The 18,280-nt window shown below is 40.2% G+C and overlaps 1 protein-coding gene across 4 annotated transcripts in view; it reads left to right on the top strand.

The window, feature by feature from the left end:
• cttnbp2nlb (CTTNBP2 N-terminal like b) overlaps positions 1-17,018 on the top strand; it is a 78,174-nt gene extending 61,156 nt beyond the window's left edge. For 3 of the 4 annotated variants that reach the window (XM_078546421.1, XM_078546419.1, XM_078546422.1), the window contains 2 exons: positions 1,973-2,080; positions 5,767-17,018. In XM_078546421.1, the coding sequence (XP_078402547.1) occupies positions 1,973-2,080; positions 5,767-7,497 (1,839 nt within the window). In that variant the 3' untranslated portion in view covers positions 7,498-17,018. Of the gene's footprint in view, positions 1-1,959; positions 2,081-5,766 lie in introns of all 4 variants that reach the window. The other variant, XM_078546423.1, reaches the window with a different exon arrangement.
• Positions 17,019-18,280: the final 1,262 nt, after the last annotated feature.

The raw sequence follows: 18,280 nt of genomic DNA, 5'->3' as shown, positions 1-18,280 counted from the left end.
ATTAACTTGTTTTCCTCACACGAGTTAATTTTCACAATCCTCTTGATTCTATCCAAGTATTAACTATTCTGAAACCAAAAGAAAATCAGGCAGCCTGTTCCTAGACTGGTGCCCAGACTATTGGACCATCTTTGACGATGTTCACGGGAGGCTAGTTGTATGAATCCAGCTTTCTTGGTTTCACCCTCTCCTTTGTGGTGATGTATTTGGCTTATACTCGGATCTTCCACTGATGTATTTTAGGTTGTGTTCTCACTGTGACAGATCTTTGACAGAAACTTGTATTCTTCACCGCCCCCACCCCGACCCACATAAGAATTGTAAATGACCATTGCCGCTCATAGCTGGTTTTATTATGGAAACATTTCTGAAAGCTTAACTACTAGACTTGACTTAAATTTAACCAAGTATTATCTGACGTTTATCAGCTGATTGGGTGTATTCTAAGAATGTAATAAGGCACTAATGATATGTATTCTGAACTATATATTCCCCTTAAAAACTATTTGATGTCGGAATTTGTATAGAATGAACATTGAGCACAGCTTCTGAATGCTTATACAAGAGTTCATACGTACATTTCATAATGCCATAACCCAATGTGACAAATGGTTAAATGAAATATTTTGCTTACATTTTGATTGTAATTTTTATTTTTAACTTTTTGGGTGAGCGGCGAGGTTGCAATCTCTAACTCAGTCTAAGTCCATTGCCTAGGTCACTGCTCCATAGCTGTGAAATAGCTTGTGACCAGAATAGCCCAGCTGAAGTCTGCTAGCTCCACCAACACTGAAAACAGCAGTACTAATAGGGAGAAGGAATATTACTTGAGTGGAAATTAGTCTTTTTTAACTTCCATTTTTAGTTTGTTGTAAACTTGTAGTATGAGCAACTGCCAACAAGAGTAGTTACGGAACTCAGCTCCTTTTGAGGGATACTTCAGGCAAAGGAGTGTAAACATGAAAAGGATGGTGCAATAAATTAGACACTGGCTTTTCATCACTAGAACCGGGCCTTAAAACTGATGAGATAAACAACTGCAGGCTGTAAGAAAATCTGGGCCTAGTTAGCACTCAATCGGCAAACTCATTCAGAGAAAATGGCTAGTGTGGAAATGAAAAAATGCTACGTTAATGCAGCAGAGATGTACTGACAAGCTAAGACACTTTGGGACAGAGTAAGAGGCACTGTGCCCTGCATCAAACCTTGGGAAAACTAGCTTGCTGTGCTTGGTTCTGACCATTTCTCAGCACTGGAGGGGAGGTGAGAAGAAGAATTTCAAGTTATTGGAATACTAACTGTTGCTTAACACAAGTACGTGATTGGATCTGACTCCAGTCAATATTAAATTATACATGGTTGCTAACCTGAGTACATTGTCTAAATTTGAATATAAACTCAAAAGCAAAGAGCCCTATAGAACATAGGGAAGAGAAGATTGAGAGGAGATTTATGAAGGTATTCAAAATCGAGAGGTCTGGACAGAGTAGGTAGGGATAAACTGTTCTTGTTGATAGAATGGTCCAGAACCAAAGGACATTGATTTAAGGTAAACGGCAAAAGAAGCAAAGGTGATATGAGAAAAGACTTTATGGAGCGAGTAGTTAAGATCTGGAATGCACTCCCTGAGACTGTAATGGGGGCAGATTCAATTGAGGCTTTCAAAAGGGAATTGGATAATTATCTGAGGGGAAAACATTTCAGGGCTACAGGAAAACGGCAGGGATTGGGACTGGATGAGTTGTCTTGCAGAGAGCCAATGTGGACACGATCGCCTGTATGTCGTCCTCCTGTGCTGTAAACATTCTTGTGATTCTATGTAAAATTGTGAACTCAAAACTTCTGTTGAATTTGGTTTAAGATATAATAGTTAACAAGGATTGTTCAGAAAATGCAAGCAGCAAAAATAATACATCTGCAAAGTTTTCAAGAGCTCAGTGTTTTTGATGACTGAGGTAGTTGGTTTTTGCAGGTTATTCTGGACCTGGAAGAAGAAAGACGAAGACATGCCCAGGATACAGCTGAAGGGGATGATGTGACCTACATGCTGGAGAAAGAACGTGAGCGACTCACTCAACAGGTATAATGAATCTTTGCCTGTGTGCCGTCTTCATATGAATCATATTTGAAGAAACATCTTGTATTTTTGAGAGAGCACAGATTCTCACGCTATTTTTTTGCTGACAGCACAGTGACATAAGTAGTATTCAAACTTACAAAAGCAGAAACTACAGGTGCGGAAGGTCCAAAATAAAATCGGACATGTTGGAAGTACTCAGCAGGTCAGGCACCATCTTTGGGGAGAGAAACAGAGTTAACGTTTTGGATGAAAGGTCACAGACCTTTTCATCAGAACAGAACGTTAACTCTGGTCCTCTTCCACACAGATGCTGCCTGACCTACTGAGTGCTTTCAGCATTTTATGTTTCTATTAGTATTCAAGTTTGATGGCTTCTATTTATTTGGACTGACCTGTTTACAGATCATAGGAAATGGGGACAGAGTCAGCCAGTTGGCCCGTTGAGCCTGCTCCACCAATGAAAAAGACCATGGTTGATCTAATCGTGGCCTTAACTCCACTTTGCTGGCTATTGCCCATAACCCTTGACTCCCCTGAAGATTAAAAATATGTCTAACTCAGCCTTGAATATATTCAATGACCCAACCTCCACTACTTTCTGTGGAAGAGAATTCCAAAGATTAAAAAGCCTCTGAAGGAAGAAATTTCTCATCATCTCCGTCTTTAATGGAGATGAAATTTTATCTTATTTATTTTGAAACTGCCCCCTAGTTCTAGATTCCCGCATGAGGGGAAATGTCCTCCCAGCATCTGCACTGTTAAGTCCCTTCAGAATCTCCTATGTCTCACTAAGATGCCTCTCATTCATCTAAACTCTAATGAGTAAAGGCCCAACTTGCTCAACCTTTCCTCATAAGACAATCCTTTCAGCCAGGAATCAGCCTAGTGAACCTTCCCTGAACTGCTTCCTGTGCAATTATATCGCTCCTTAAATAAGGAGATCAAAACTGTGCTCCGTACTCCTAGGTGTGGTACAGCTTTTGCATTTATAATTACGCTTTTTTTAGCCTTTCATATGCAGAGTGTAGTTACCTACATATTGACTTTACTGTTTTTGAGAAAACGTATCAAATTCCTTTATAAGGCTATCTTATAATCTGTACTAACCCATTACATATAAACACACAAAAAGATTACCAAACCCATCACACCACATTTGGACATGATATGACCATATACACTATTGACAAACCCTGTACCACAGAGCAGGGGTAAATGCGGAAAACTCAGGAAAAGTTCTGTTAAAAATAAATTTCCCTGACTCTTGGGCAGTCAAGCAAAGCTCTGAGACCATAGTTATTTGTAATCCCGCATACTTGCAACTAAGTATCAACTTTCCCTGTAAATTGGAAATGTTTTCTTTATTCTGGAACTCGCCAAATTTTCCTTTGAAGGGCTGGAGTCAATCCGTACCCCCCAGATGTTTGCCTAGTCTGTCTGAGAACAATGACGGCTGGGAAAAAAATACTACTTGGTATCTAATTTAACCTTTTGTAGTCTAATTTTACAACCATTCTCTTAAGTTTTTTTATTCCTATGTATCTCAAATAACCTACCCAATAAAATTGAGTTAAATCTTGTTTAGAAAACTTCAGTCAAATCCTCCCTAAGCCTGTGTTTCTCTAGATAGTTCCTACACTTGGAGCCAGACCTCTCAGCTACGAACAGGCCAGATGTTGTTCTAGTTATGCTCTTTTGCATGATCTCCAAAGTCACAACATCCTTTACAAGGACTGTAGCTAGGCGCAGTTCTTTGTGTAGATGTACCAAAGCCTTGTGTGGCCTGAATAATAGTTTTATACTTGATGGTCTTTGCAATTCAACCTAAAACTCTATTTTCTTTCCCTATAACCAACTTTCACTGCACGTGCACCTTTAACGAGTGATAAACAATTAGTCTCTGGCTTTGTGAAAGTGCAGCATTGTGTGGCCTCCTGAGCATGCCCGATTTTAGATGTTGCACCATTGGCGGCTGTGCCTTCAGCTGCCAAAGCCCTAAGCTCTGGAATTCCCTCTCTAAACCTCTCTGCCTCTCTACATCTCTGTCTTCCTTTAAGACTATTCTTAAAAATCTACTTCTTTGACCTAGTCATCTGACCTAATATCTCCTTATTTGATTTTGTTTTGTAACACTCCTGTGAAGAGTCTTGGACTGCTTTACTACATTAAAGGATCTATATAAACAAAAGTTGTTGTTGCTTGCAGGGAGAAGTAATGGAAAGAGGAATTGAAGGGCAAGTTCCCCAGGGCCACACTTTCACATCCTTCAGTAGATGATTATATTGGTGTGGAGGTGTTTAATGTGAAAAGCAGAGGGAGGACAACTGTGGTTTTTTTTTACAAAGATGAGCGCCTTTGGAGTAGACATCATTGTTCAGATTTGATGGTGTTTTCTGCTTTTAAAAAAAAATCAACATTGCCCCAAAATCTATCCCTGAAGAAAACCTTTGCCCCACAAAAGCATTCTTTGCCTAAATCTGCAGGAAGTTATGTGCATCTTATTGCTATGCCACGAAGCTGTGTGATGCAATTGTTTTGGATCTCAGGCTAGTTGCTATGCAACTAACAGTTCCAAGAGTCTGGGAATCTGCTGCAGGACAACTGATTATTCAGTGAGTAAGGAGAGAAACGCCTCCTCGCTGAGCCTTTTGTGAATTGGGTTGATGTTGAGCCACCTGCTGGTGTGACACAGCCGAAGGGCGTACGCAATGCTCTTTCACCCTTTCAGTGGAATTGATGAAGTAATTTCTCTAGTCGTCATTGGTGCTGAACCAGCCCATTTACAGTATGGGTCAGATTTCGTAACCATTCCAAAATGTAAACACAATTTTAACACTACTGTGCTGTGCAAGTGTGAATTTAGCTGTCAGAATTCATGCAATTTCAGAGAGAAATAAAAGGCTAAAGGAGGAACTTGTTTAGGTTGTTAACAATGCCTAGAATAATATGATCAGGAGCAGAGGAAAGGCCATTCTGCATCCCTATTAATGATATGATCGTCATGCAATCATGAACTAAGCTTTCGTCAGTCTGCCACGTGCCTGATGCTCCTCATGCTGTATGTAACAGGTGCCTTGTCTGCTTGTATTGCCCTGCCCAGCTTTGAATACTGTTTTAAAGCTTGGTTAAAGATTCATTACCATTTCATTACACTTTTTTTCCCTTGTAAATATTCAATTTAAAATCAAGATGTCCAGCTCTGGTTTCAAATGTCAATAAGCAGACATAACCACAAATGGTGCATCAAACATAAAACAGCAAAATATGAAACATCTTGAGGGAGAGAGACTTTTTTCAAAAAGCTACATGTTTTTTTCATTTCAAAAACCTATACTACATTTTAATTAGTGTTGTACTAAACCTCTAACCCAGCTGTTTCTGCCCTCCTCCAGCTTAGTTTGTGGCAGCTGTCAAAGCCTCAAGCTGCCTGTGAAATGGGGTCAGCTGCAGATGAGCAGGAAGATACAGCTGTGGATGTATTTTAAACAGCGGCCTTGTGATAAATAGCAGAAGGGGCTACACTGCTTTGAACTTCATTCTTGGCAGTGATGCAGATCTTTTACTAACAGTGCCAATTTAAATATGAAAGATGCATTCTTTTCATTGGGAGGAATGCAGATAAATGATTGATTGAAATGTAATGTTTTTATTTTGTTCTGCTTCTGCCCCAAAATTCACCCTTTCAGCTAGAATTTGAAAAATCACAAGTGAAGAAGGTGGAAAAGGAGCAGAAGAAGCTGTCCACACAGTTGGAGGAGGAACGAACCCGACACAAACAGCTAACCACGGTTCTAATGAAAGAATGCAAAAAAGCAACCAATAAGGCAGCAGAGGAAGTACAGAAAACCACAGAGTTGAAACTAAAGCTGGAGAAAGAGATGTCCAGAAGCAGCGAATGGGAAGAGGAGTTGGCCACCGAGAAGAGGCGAGCCTTACAAAGGGAGGCCCAAATGGAGAAACAGCTCTCTGAGTTTGACACTGAGAAGGAGCAACTGCGGGCAAGGTTAAACCGGGAAGAAAATCGGGCACGGGCCCTCAATGAGGAAGTGGAGCATTTAAAACAAGTTATTGAAGAGCTTAAAAATGGAACAGAAAACTCCAATAAAGTAGTAGCAAATGAACCAAAATCACCAGTAGCCCTTTCAGTAGAGGCTGGGTCTAATAAAAGCAAGTCGGTGTCCCCTTCATGCCAAACTGATTGCTCTCATGTGAAAGTGTCAAATGGAAGTGATGTGAAAGAGAGACACTGCACATCATCAACACCATCCGTACTTGTTCCACAACTAAATGGACATTGCTCTGCATTTATGCTTGATAATGCTGATGGTCAATCTACTGACGGGAATGGAGCAGATAGTCTTTGCTCAGCCGAAAACAAACTAGCTTCCCTATGCCCGGGGCACATTGTTGAAAATGGAAGTGCTAATGTGGCCTCTTGTGCTGCACCTCATTTCACAGGTGGAACCTCACTTTCTCCAAGCAACACCGTAAACTCTTCAGCTGCTTCCTCAGTAACATCTTCACCATGCTCATCACCTGTGTTGACTAAGCGACTCACTAGTTCGACAAGCCCCAGCAGCAGCTTCCAGTCATCCTACCAAGCTGGGCTGAATCAAAGGTTTCACGCTGCTCGGTTTAAATTCCAAGCTCAAGCAGAGCAAGATCAGCAGACTGGTGTCTTACAGAGTCCTCCTCCAAGGGATCTGTCACCCACTACCTCAGATAGTTCAGCTGCCAAACAGTTGGCTCGAAATACGGTGACCCAAGTCCTTTCTAGGTTCACAAACCAGCCAGGAACTCTTAAAACTGCAAATAATTCCCCCTTTGGTACTGACTATCGACAATTGGGTAGTTCACCAAAAACGCCAACTGGTGATGCCAGTCATTCACCAACTTCTAGTAAAGTCTCAAGTCCACAAGGTCCATTGGCACCTGGGATAAAATCACCAACAATATCAAGGGTGGACCGAGGAAATCCTCCTCCCATTCCTCCTAAAAAGCCGGGCCTTGCACAATCACCTGCATCACCGCATCCACTGGCTAGAGCAGCTGCAGACAGCGGACCATCCCAAACTGGACTTTCTGCTAAAAACGAGTCAGGCGCTTCCAATTCTGTTCAACCTCAACGTTTTTTTAACTGGCGTGAAACAGGGATTCACGAGGAAGTTGCATCTAAATCATCTTTGGAACGAGGTGCAACAATTGGCTGTGAAGACGGGACTGAGGGTACAGTTCATGTTGTACCAGTGGGGACACTATCTAATGAACCAAATCCTACAGCCCCCCTGAAGCTTTCGACAGTTTCAACAGATGTTTGTGGCACCACCGTGGACTTGCCAAACACCTGCGGCATGAACAACAGTTTGATTACGCCATCCAGTAAAGAAATTGATATACTTCTACCAACCAGTAGTTAATCTGTCTAGAAATGAAATGTGAGTTGTGCTTTTCTTTCTCCTGATTGCAGATATATGAAGTTTCTTAATTGCATCACAGTTTATTATTTATTTATAGGGCATTTTGTATTTGTACAATATCCACCTTGCTATACGTTATTTTCTCAAATTCAGGAATTATTTTAGATCCTTACTTGTGTTTCTGTTCATGTTAATGAGTGTTTTATATATGACCTTTTAGTACTAATGTCAAGGCCACTGGTTTATGGTTTACGTGAGAAGAATTAACAGAATGTGCTTCGTGAAACATCAGTTAAAAATCCTGAAATCCCATAGAATAAAAGACTTCCTTATTCAGTCACGATTGTTAAAGAATCTCGAAATTAATCCCCAAAACGGTTAGAAATTCCAAAACGTGTATTAAAAATGGAGTTTGATTTGTTCATGCAGCATAAACCAGTGACTATGACTATTCTATTTGTTTTCACTGCCTGTAACTTGTAGTACTTTAATTGTGTTGATATACTTGGCTAAACTGGCACAAATTGGGGAAGGGGTGGGAGGAGGTTATAATGCATGGGAAAGAAATAATTAGCAAACATGCTTGGGTGCATTTTGAAGTCCAAAACTTGCATTACAACTTGTGTGTAATGGATATTCACTGTGCTGAGAAGTCCACCTCAGCAGTAGTGTTCACCATTGGCTGCTACGACAATCTTCTGAAGACTACTTTGATGTCAGAACAGCAAATTGAGGGGAGGGAGATAAAACATTAAATGTCAATAGATTTGAAGAACTTCTTCTGTCTTTTATGTAAAGGGCACATGATTTTTTTCTGTCACGTGACTGTATAATAGCTCAATCACTCAAAAATGATATTGCAATAATGATTTAGAAAATAATTATCCTGATAGTGGTTAAGGAATGTCTTTTCTTTACATAGGACTTATGACTGCATTCCAGGCCTTTAAGATGTGTTCCTTGAAGGCTTGAATTAATTTTTCTTTTAAACTGCATTATCTATGTAGCTATCTAAGGCACTCCTGGGAGTGCTTCGAAGGGGTCAGTGGTAGTGTTTATTTTACATCTGGGATTTAGACTGTTAGTAATTTGCGCTCTGTTGTTTGTCTTTTGATACTGCATTTTTTAAATTTGATTTCTTAATTGCCAAATGTCTGCATTGTGGTATGGGAAGGTGTGGTTAATATTTCAGGCATAGCAGCAGATGCAAATGGTTCCTTAATTTGTAAGTAACACAGTTAACCTGGTTGCACAGTGATCAAAACAATATTGTTTACACGCTACTAGACAATACATCACATTCAGTTATGTTTCTGGCTACGTCCAGTGGCAAATTTTTGTCGTACAGATTTTGAGCAATCGTATGTAGCAGTAACAGATGCAAAACTGTCAGCGGCCTGTTTAAAATAAATCATCTTCTAACCAAGCTAAACAAGGCAAGAGTATGACAATGGGGTAATGAATCAATAGTATGTGCAAGTCATATTATGCATAAGAGGTAAAAAGCTGTAATGTCTGTCTTTTCTTTTAAATTCAATTCATAAAAATGCATTTCTTTACACCATTTTTTAAAAACTCCTTCCAGGACCCCACTAGCAAAAACATGTATATCTATCTGCTTTTGGTCTTTCTATGCCATTCACTTTTCTGTTGGTCAAAAGGCTTAGAGAGCTTGTTCTGGATCTCTACTAATTCCAACACAACTGAGGTTGGAGCTCCATGATAGTGTCCCAGGATACCTTGCCTTATTGCTTTCTTTTCTCCTTGCAGGAAAGTATTTAATCTGGCAACCATAGTTGAGAATGGCATGAGTAAACAGAATTTAAATAATTTCAGAGTGTAAGATTACATAATTTTATCTTACCAAACTTGAAGTACATTATTTGTTAATTTGCATACTCAATATTTAAAGCTCCATGGTGTTGGCCATTTTAACGTAAACGAGAAAATTACAGCAAATGTATTACAGTAGATTTCATTCATTTGTTTTGTAGACTCAGAATCATAGAATTGTTACAGTGTGGAAGAAGGCGATTTGACGCATTGTGTCTGCACCGGCTCTCCGAATACACTATTAACCTAGTGCCACTCCCCCACCTTCTCCCCATAACCCTGCACATTCTTCCTTTTCAAATAACAGTCTAATTCCCTTTTGAATGCCTCAATTGACCTGCCTCCACCACACACTCAGTGCATTACAGACCCAAAGCACTCGCTGCGTGAAAACGTTTTCCCTCCTGTCGCCTTTGCTTCTTTTTCCAATTACTTTACTTTAAATCTGTGTCCTCTTGTTCTTGATGCTTTGACTACTGGGAACAGTTTCTGTCCAGATCCTTCATGATTTTGAATGCCGCTATCAAATCTCCACTCGGTCTTCTCTTCTCCAAGGAAAATCGTCCCAGCTTCTCCAATCTATCATCATAACTGAAATTCCTCATCCCTGGAACCATTCTTGTGAATCTTTTCTGCACTCTCTCCAATGCCTTCACATCTTTCCTGAAGTGGGTTGCCCAGAACTGGATGCAATACTCCAACTGAGGCCGACTGCGGAGAGTAACCCACCTCCCGAGTCCCCAAAGCCTGTCCACCATCTACAAGGCACAAGACACGAGTGTGATGGAATACTCTCCAGTTGCCTGGATAAATGCAGCTTCAACAACACTCAAGAAGCTTGACACTATCTAAGACAAAGCAGCCCGCTTGATTGGCACCCCATCCACCATCTTAAGCATTCACTCCCTCAACCACTGACACACAATGACAGCAAGTGTGTACCATCTTCAAGATGCAGCAACTCACCAAGGCATCTTCAGTAGCATCTTCCAAGCCCACGACCTCTATCACCTAGAAGAATAAGGACAGCAGATGCATGGAAACACCACCACCTGCAAGTTCACCTCCAAGTCACACACCATCTTCGCCACCTCCTGCACTCTGATATGGTGCTCTTCACCCTGTGCCACTGACTCCACACGTGCTACATCCCTCCGAGGTGCTGGTATCTGTGTTGATGGATTGTGGGCTGACCAGATCTAACAGTTCATCCTCTGATATCTCTTCCTCCTCTCGATGCCTGAGGGATCAACCAACTATGTTGGGGGTGGGTGAATGGCGATGGTATCTGTGTGAGCTCCAGTGAAGTTATTTTTTGTGCTAGATCTGAGTCAAAATCTTTTCGCCTAGTTCCTGCCAAAGTTCAAGCTGGGGAGCCATGCGAAGGACATTATGCAATTCATAATTAAATTGTGGGTACAATTATTAAAATGGCAAGATTTGTAAATTTTATTGCATCTTACTGTGCCTTGCAGAAATGTCTCAAAAGGTTTTCAGGTGAATTGAGTTATCTTGAATTGCAGTGATTTTGATATTAAGCCAAATATGTCAGCCATTTTTACACAGCAACCGATGAGATGAATATTCTGTTATTTTTTTTTTGGTACAGGAGGAATACTTGTCATAGGGAGCTCCTTGCACTTCTTCAAATACAGGGTCTTTATTCAGCTGAAGTGACAGCCAGGGGACTTTGGTTTACTGCCTCATGCGATGGTTTGCACCCACTGGCAGTGCAGCACTCCCTCAGTACTATACAAAATTTCAGATTAGGCTAGTAATTTGAACTCTTGGTGGGGGGTCTTAAACCCACAGCCTAATTGCCAACTGAACCAAGCTGATATACTCAAACTCTAAAAGGGGTTCATATTTGGAGGTGAGAAATGAAGCGTGGCTAGAAAATAACTTATTAAAAGTCACCTCTAGAAGCAGGTAAAAAATCTTCCACTTTTGAAAGACCGTTAACCAGTAGAAATGGGAGTCTAAAGAGGATTGAGCTCCTGTCAGCAAGAAACTGGTCATTGGGTTGGAAAACACCCAACAAACTACAAATTCATCCAGTGTAATGTGAAAGCATGAAAAATGGTTTAAATTACCCTATTTTGCAACGCACTGTGACACAAACGCACATTTAATATTCCTAAAAATTCCCCATTTTCCCAATACTTTAATACGTTGCAAGAACAATATCCTCCCCTCACATAGCTCCACTCATGATGTATGTAACTAATCAGGTCCAAACAAGTCCACAACTCCCAGACCAATTGTGGTTTGCAGCAGTTACAAGCAAACTTCCTATTATGCAAGAGACAAATGAACTCCTCAGGTTACTATTTTATTCAGTGTATTAATTAGTTAATGTCCTTATTTTACAAATGCAAGAGAAACAATTAAGCTTTTGAGCATAGTATGCACTTTTCCTCCCAAAAGGTATTTCATGAGTGTGTATTCAAAGATTTACGGGGGTTTTTGTAGCGTGAGTTGCCACACTAAGCCTTGATTTTTGAAAAATTGCATGTCTAGCTGTATTTAGATGAAGGTGAGAATGTTATCTTCACCAGGTCTGATCCAGTCAGTAAAATGATGATGAATTGCTTTTCAGTCTTTAGGCGGAAGGAGGAGTTTTGGGGGTGTTGTTGGCCAGAGAGTTCATTTTGTCCCAATGCACCCTCTGAAGGACCATCAGATCCCCTCTAAAGTGTGCTGACCAGAACTGGTGAGTTGCTAGTTTCTGGGATGTGTTGACAAATTCAGATGTTGCCAACCTAAATAGAGAAAAATAACATCCTTTGCTATTGTGCCTCATTATCCTGTGAATTACTCGTTAAGAATCTGTCATGGTCAGTCAACAGAAACCTTGTGACTTTACTTGCTATGATTGGTGTATACCTGGTCATTCATCTGTGTGACTGCACAACTACCACTGTACACTGAAATTACACACATCATTCACAATGGGAAATGGTCCATCATGACCATAATGTGAGTGATAATTTAGATCATAGTATAACACTTCATTGCTGATGCATGTTCTGCTTTGTGCTGTCAATTTTTTGTTCATTTAAAAAAAAATAGTCTCCTTTTTAAAAGATTTTTGTGAGGTATTTATTTCCTCAAAGCATAAAGGATACCTCATACTGATGGTGGGAGTGAAATTAGAAAGACAAATATCACTGTAGAGTGTCTCTGGGCCCTTATAAATATGGTGAGCTACCATCGCAGCTGGATGCTCATCAGTGGCCCACATAACCATTTCTTTGGTATAGTTAGGAAAGCCTTAAGAGATTGTGGCTAGGATGGCGACCTAATTGAAGAATATGAAATAGCGAATGTTCTGATGTTGGTAAATTTTAAACACTGCAAGTTAAACTGTGACAATGGACGGTGTGTAATGTAGGTGATGGGGATCGCGCCCTCTGGCTGTAGAGCTGGCAAGAGCCCCATGTCTCCTCCTTTGGGGAAGGCCCGCCAAGTGGCCAGTAGCTGGCCTTGCTCCAGATTCAAGGACCTGGGGTGGAAATCCCATCCCGTGAAAGCTGTCTGCAGTGCGCCCGAGGAGAGGCCTAGGATCACCGCAGGATGTAGGCCACAGGTAAGTGAGAGTGGTATGGCTGGGGGTAGTAAGGGTGGTCGGAAGAAAGGGCAGGGGGCCTGCCCCTTTCCTGACATCAGGTCCCTCATTCAGAGGCACTCAATACATTAACCACACCCCCACCCCCCCACCCCCAAAAACCCATAAGCAAACATGCCGGAGTTTGCTTTTCAAGCTTCCCGCATGGTGACTGCCCCACCTGCTGCTGGTTAAATACCAAAGGCAATGGGATGAGACACTAAGTGTTCATTTGAAGACGGAAGACTGTCCGAGTCTTCCCACTACGGACTTAGTCAGGACAGAGGTGGGAATACAGCGGGATCCCCATCCCTCCCCCAGCCCGATTAGATACCCCACCACCTCCGAACTCACCTTGGGGGAGGGCATTAAATTCTGGCCAATGGGCAGGCAGGTTCACATTTAAGGGTGCATTTAGGACTAATCTCAGGAAGTCCTCCTTACAAAATGATGATCATGTAAATGAATTTCGAGTGAGGAACTGAAAGTAAGTGTACCCCATGTAAATATTGAAGGACTAACAATTCTGATATAATAGTTTCAAGTTGATGAGAATGTTGATCAGTAGCTGATTATGTGGGGAATATGGCTCTTATGACAGTTAACTAAATGGCAATATTTAAAATATGCTGGCAGTGAGTTGCAGCGTAGTGATTCAGTTGAACACTTCTGATGCTGCAAACTGCTGAAGTGCAAATTTCACTATTTAGGGAGTGTTGCAGAATAGTGAATTTTAATTGCTGCCTTAAATATGCCACCAAATGTTTTATATTTTGATATATGTATAATCTATAGTTTATTTCCTTAAGAAAATGTTTTCAGTTTTGTCGCTGTTCTGTGATACTGTATTAAGATGGTGTGAGGTAGGTGGAACATGATGATGATTGTGATGTAGAATCAGAAGAAATAGGGCATTACATAACTGGTGTTATAATGCAAGAGTTTTCCCTGTTTTCTGCAACAGATTTCACCAGCAACTGTACTATACTAAATAATCTAATTTTTTATAGTGCTTGATTGATGTTTTTCATAACAATTCAGTGGAACTCATAGTTTTACAGTGCACACTATAAAACAACCCAAACAATGCAGTGCCTTTTTAACACTTTTCTCCAATTGAGAAAAATCTGTTTTGATACAAGAGTTAGCCAAATCTGTTTGGATCTGAAATTGGGAGCCTTGTGCAGCCATTTCTCAAGTGTTCAAAGTTAGTGTTCAATCAGACAGAGTTGGTACAGTCATTTTGTGCTGTTTTTAGTTGTATTGAATGTGGATCGCAAGTTTTGCACACTTTAGAGCTTATTGAGTTCACTAATGACATCGAGTAAAGGGCTGCAAGTACTGCATCACTTATTTTCAAATTGATGATTACTCTGTAGATAGGTTTATAAATTTATCATGGGAGCCCAGAACTGCTGAAATTTTGAAACAGTTAAGGTGACCCCCATGAAATTGATCCAATCAATCAATCGAATTGATCCAATCAATCAATCGATCAGTAACTCCTAAAATCACTATAAATTGTTCATAGAAGCCTGTTAAATTGTTAGATTTAGTTATTTAGCACTCAATTAGTGCTAAATAATGTCAACAGAACTAGGATTGCTTTTGCTACCTGCAAAGCCAGTGATCTTCTGACTCTTGCAAACCTAATTACTTTCTTTCATTACTTAAAAATTACAGCTTGCTTCAAGTTCATTTGTAGGAGCGACTGTAATATTAAATATGAATATCTTGATTTTTGATGATTGGGAAGAGCAGCAACTGAACACCACTGATACAGTGAAATTAACATTAAGTTTTAGGTTATTAGAAATCTGTGGCAGACTACTGAGGACAGAGTAAACCTGGCCTAAAAAATCACAGGCTTTGTAGCTAATGCTATCTACTGCATTCCACTGAAATCGTTGTTATACGAGAAAATCTGCATAGACTTGGACAAACTTGAGATATGTGAACCTTCAAATTTTCTTCTCCCACCCCTTCTTCCTTGGCAGATAGCCACTTCTGGGTATGAGGCTGTTCCTTAGATGATTGTTGCTGAGATTTACCAAGAAAACTCCTCTTTCTAGAATTAAAAAAAAAATCCAAGTCCTCTTGTAAAATGTTTAAACAGAATGATTTCTTGTTTTAATGTGGGCTGTTCGCCCAGGATAAAACTAAATGCTTGATATTTGGTAAAATTAATGTATCAGAATGCGATAAATCATACTGCAGCTAGAATTATGCATTTTTCTACATCTAGTATATATGTTATGTAGACATTGTGCAGTAGATAAAATTATATTAACATACAAAAGATTAATAACAAGGTGAATGTTTGATGTACACTATCTTAAGGGGTATAAATAATTCCAGAAGAGTTTTCAGAACATTTTAATCTCTACATTCTCCCATTCTTTAATAACTTGTTTTTTCTGGGCTGTATGTGGGAGTAAGGGTAGGAGTAGGGGTGTAGAGAAATGTATACTCCTCTTTGCAGTACAAAGGACTACCAGTAACTGTGTCCTCTTGAGATGCCAAGACTGGTTTAACCAAGCTCATCTACTGTACCAGGTCAATCCATCACCAGCACAAATTGTCCTTATCTCAACTACAGCAAACTCAACTGATATATGCTGTACATACAGGCATTAGCATTAAGACATGCAACAAATCGCAGCATCGAAAACTATCTGAAGTGTACCAGATGTATTTATTTATTACAGGTTGCTTTGTATCTGATGTCTGCTATAGCTACTGGGGCCTTGGGAAAGCCAGACTTAAAGGTTTTGCCAATATAGATCAAAACTATCCTCGTGCTTTGAGGAGTGTGTATTCAATTTGCTGGTCTTAACACCTTAAATTTATTTAGTAAATTAATGTTATGGCTTTTCCCCATTCAGAAAATAAATCCTGAAGCATTTTGTTTTTTTTTGAAGCATGTGATTATTCTGATTGCAATCTTTCCATTTGTAAAAATTGCTGATACCAAGGTTTCCTTGCTGTGACACAGCTGACTCTTGACAGCCTGAATATTTAGTCATTGTTGAACATGGGAAGCAACATTCTAAAGCTCTGCAACATTGCAGATTCCACTATTATTTGTGAATGGTCACTAAAATAGGAATCTTTTTGACCTCTTCCATTTGTTGAAAAAGTCCTAAACAGTGTATTGCTAGAATTTTTTATCTGCAAATTTCAATGAGTGTCTGTACCATATGAACGCATGTCCGATCTTTTTGAAGTCTAAGTTAGCTGATTGAAATCTGGGTGCAACAGTCCCTCTGTTAGGGAGGGTTTACCAGCTGGGGTTCACACTCCTGTTCACTATTCAGCAGTCCTTGATAGGCGTGTGTGTGTTTGTTTGTTTGTAACTGGTGAAGACAGAATTGGTCTGAAAATGATTGCTTAAGCAGACAATAGCTGTTCCGGTGATATAAGAGAGGGCTGATCCAACCATAAAACAATGAGAAATTCACACTTTCAAGAGGGGAGGGGAGAAAATCTTGAAGGTGGGAGTAATGTGAAGCAAGAAACTTATACGTCTGAATGGTGATAACTAATCAGTGTGTAGGCTGCACTTAATATGAATCATCACTGCTTCCTCATTGTTATTTTGAAATAACTTACGTTTAATATAGCTTCCAGTTTTATTATATTACTCACTCACAATGCAACATGGTGTGTGGTGCTCCCATCTTACAGCATAATCCATTGGACCAATTCATATTCTTGTAAAAAAAATAAATTGTATGTGACAATATATTTTTAATAATTTATAATCTATAAAACTGTTTTAGTTTCATACAGTGGAGTCAGTATTTTTTCAGACATTCTGTGCACTGTACAACTAAAAATGCATGTAAATGAGTGATTCCTTTTTGTACTTCATTAACAAACTTCTAAATCCAAAGCTGCTGTCCCTAATAGGATTTTGTTCATACTTCTGGGGAAACTTCAACTAATTCAAAATGCAACTTTTAAGTGCCTTTTGAATCTGCATGTTGTAAATTTTAAAAATTGTAGAAAATGCATATCTTCACTTCATATATGATGGTAATTGCCATTAATCAATAAAAACAAAATTCTTACCAAGAAATCTTGTGTTTCATCTGTTTTAGCATCAATTCAATAAATGAGATGTTTAGAAGTAAAGAAATGAATGCTAGTCCATAAGACCATAAGACACAGGAGCAGAAATTAGGCCATTTGGCCCATCGAGTCTGCTCCGCCATTCAATCATGGCTGATAAGTTTCTCAACCCCATTCTCCCGCCTTCTCCCCATAACCTTTGATCCCTTTAGCAATCAAGAACTTATCTATCTCGGTCTTAAATACACTCAATGACCTGGCCTCCACAGCCTTCTGTGGCAATGAATTCCATAGATTCACCACTTTCTCTGGCTAAAGAAGTTTCTCCTCATCTCTGTTCTAAAAGGTCTTCCCTTTACTCTGAAGCTGTGCCCTCGGGTCCTATTCTCTCCTACTAATGGAAACATCTTCCCCACGTCCACTCTATCCAGGCCTTTCAGTATTCTGAGAGTTTCAATCAGATCCCCCCTCATCCTTCTAAACTCCATTGAGTATAGACCCAGAGTCCTCAAACGTTCCTCATATGTTAAGCCTTTCATTCCTGGGATCATTCTCGTGAACCTCCTCTGGACCCTCTCCAGGACCAGCACATCCTTCCTGAGATAGGGGGCCCAAAATTGCTCACAATATTCTAAATGTGGTCTGACCAGAGCCTTATAAAGCCTCAGCAGCACATCCCAGCTTTTATATTCTAGTCCTCCGAAATAAATGCTAACATTGCATTTGCCTTCCTAACTACCAACTCAACCTGCAAGTTAACCTTAAGAGAATCCTGGACTAGGACTCCCAAGTCCCTTTGCACTCCAGATTTCTGAATTCTCTCCCCATTTAGAAAATAGTCTATGCCTTTATTCCTCCTAGCAAAGTGCATGACCTCACACTTCCCCACGTTGTATTCCAACTCCCACTTCTTTGCCCATTCTCCTAACCTGTCCAAATCCTTCTGCAGCCTCCCCGCTGCCTCAATACTACCTGTCCCTCCACCTATCTTTGTATCATCTGCAAACTTAGCCAGGATGCCCTCAGTTCCTTCATCTAGATCATTAATGTATAAAGTGAAAAGTTGTGGTCCCAACACTGACCCCTGCAGAACTCCACTAGTTACCGGCCGCCATCCTGAGAGGGACCCCCTTATCCCCACTCTCTGCCTTCTGCCAGACAGCCAATCTTCTATCCATGCTAGTACCTTGCCTCTAACACCATGGGCTCTTATCTTACTGAGCAGCCTCCTGTGCGGCACCTTGTCAAAGGCCTTCTTGAAGTCCAAGT

This window comes from Cetorhinus maximus, chromosome 8 (genome assembly GCF_964194155.1).
Source record: "Cetorhinus maximus chromosome 8, sCetMax3.hap1.1, whole genome shotgun sequence".
Classification (NCBI taxonomy): Eukaryota; Metazoa; Chordata; class Chondrichthyes; order Lamniformes; family Cetorhinidae; genus Cetorhinus; species Cetorhinus maximus.
This window is presented reverse-complemented; position numbering and strand designations above follow the sequence as displayed.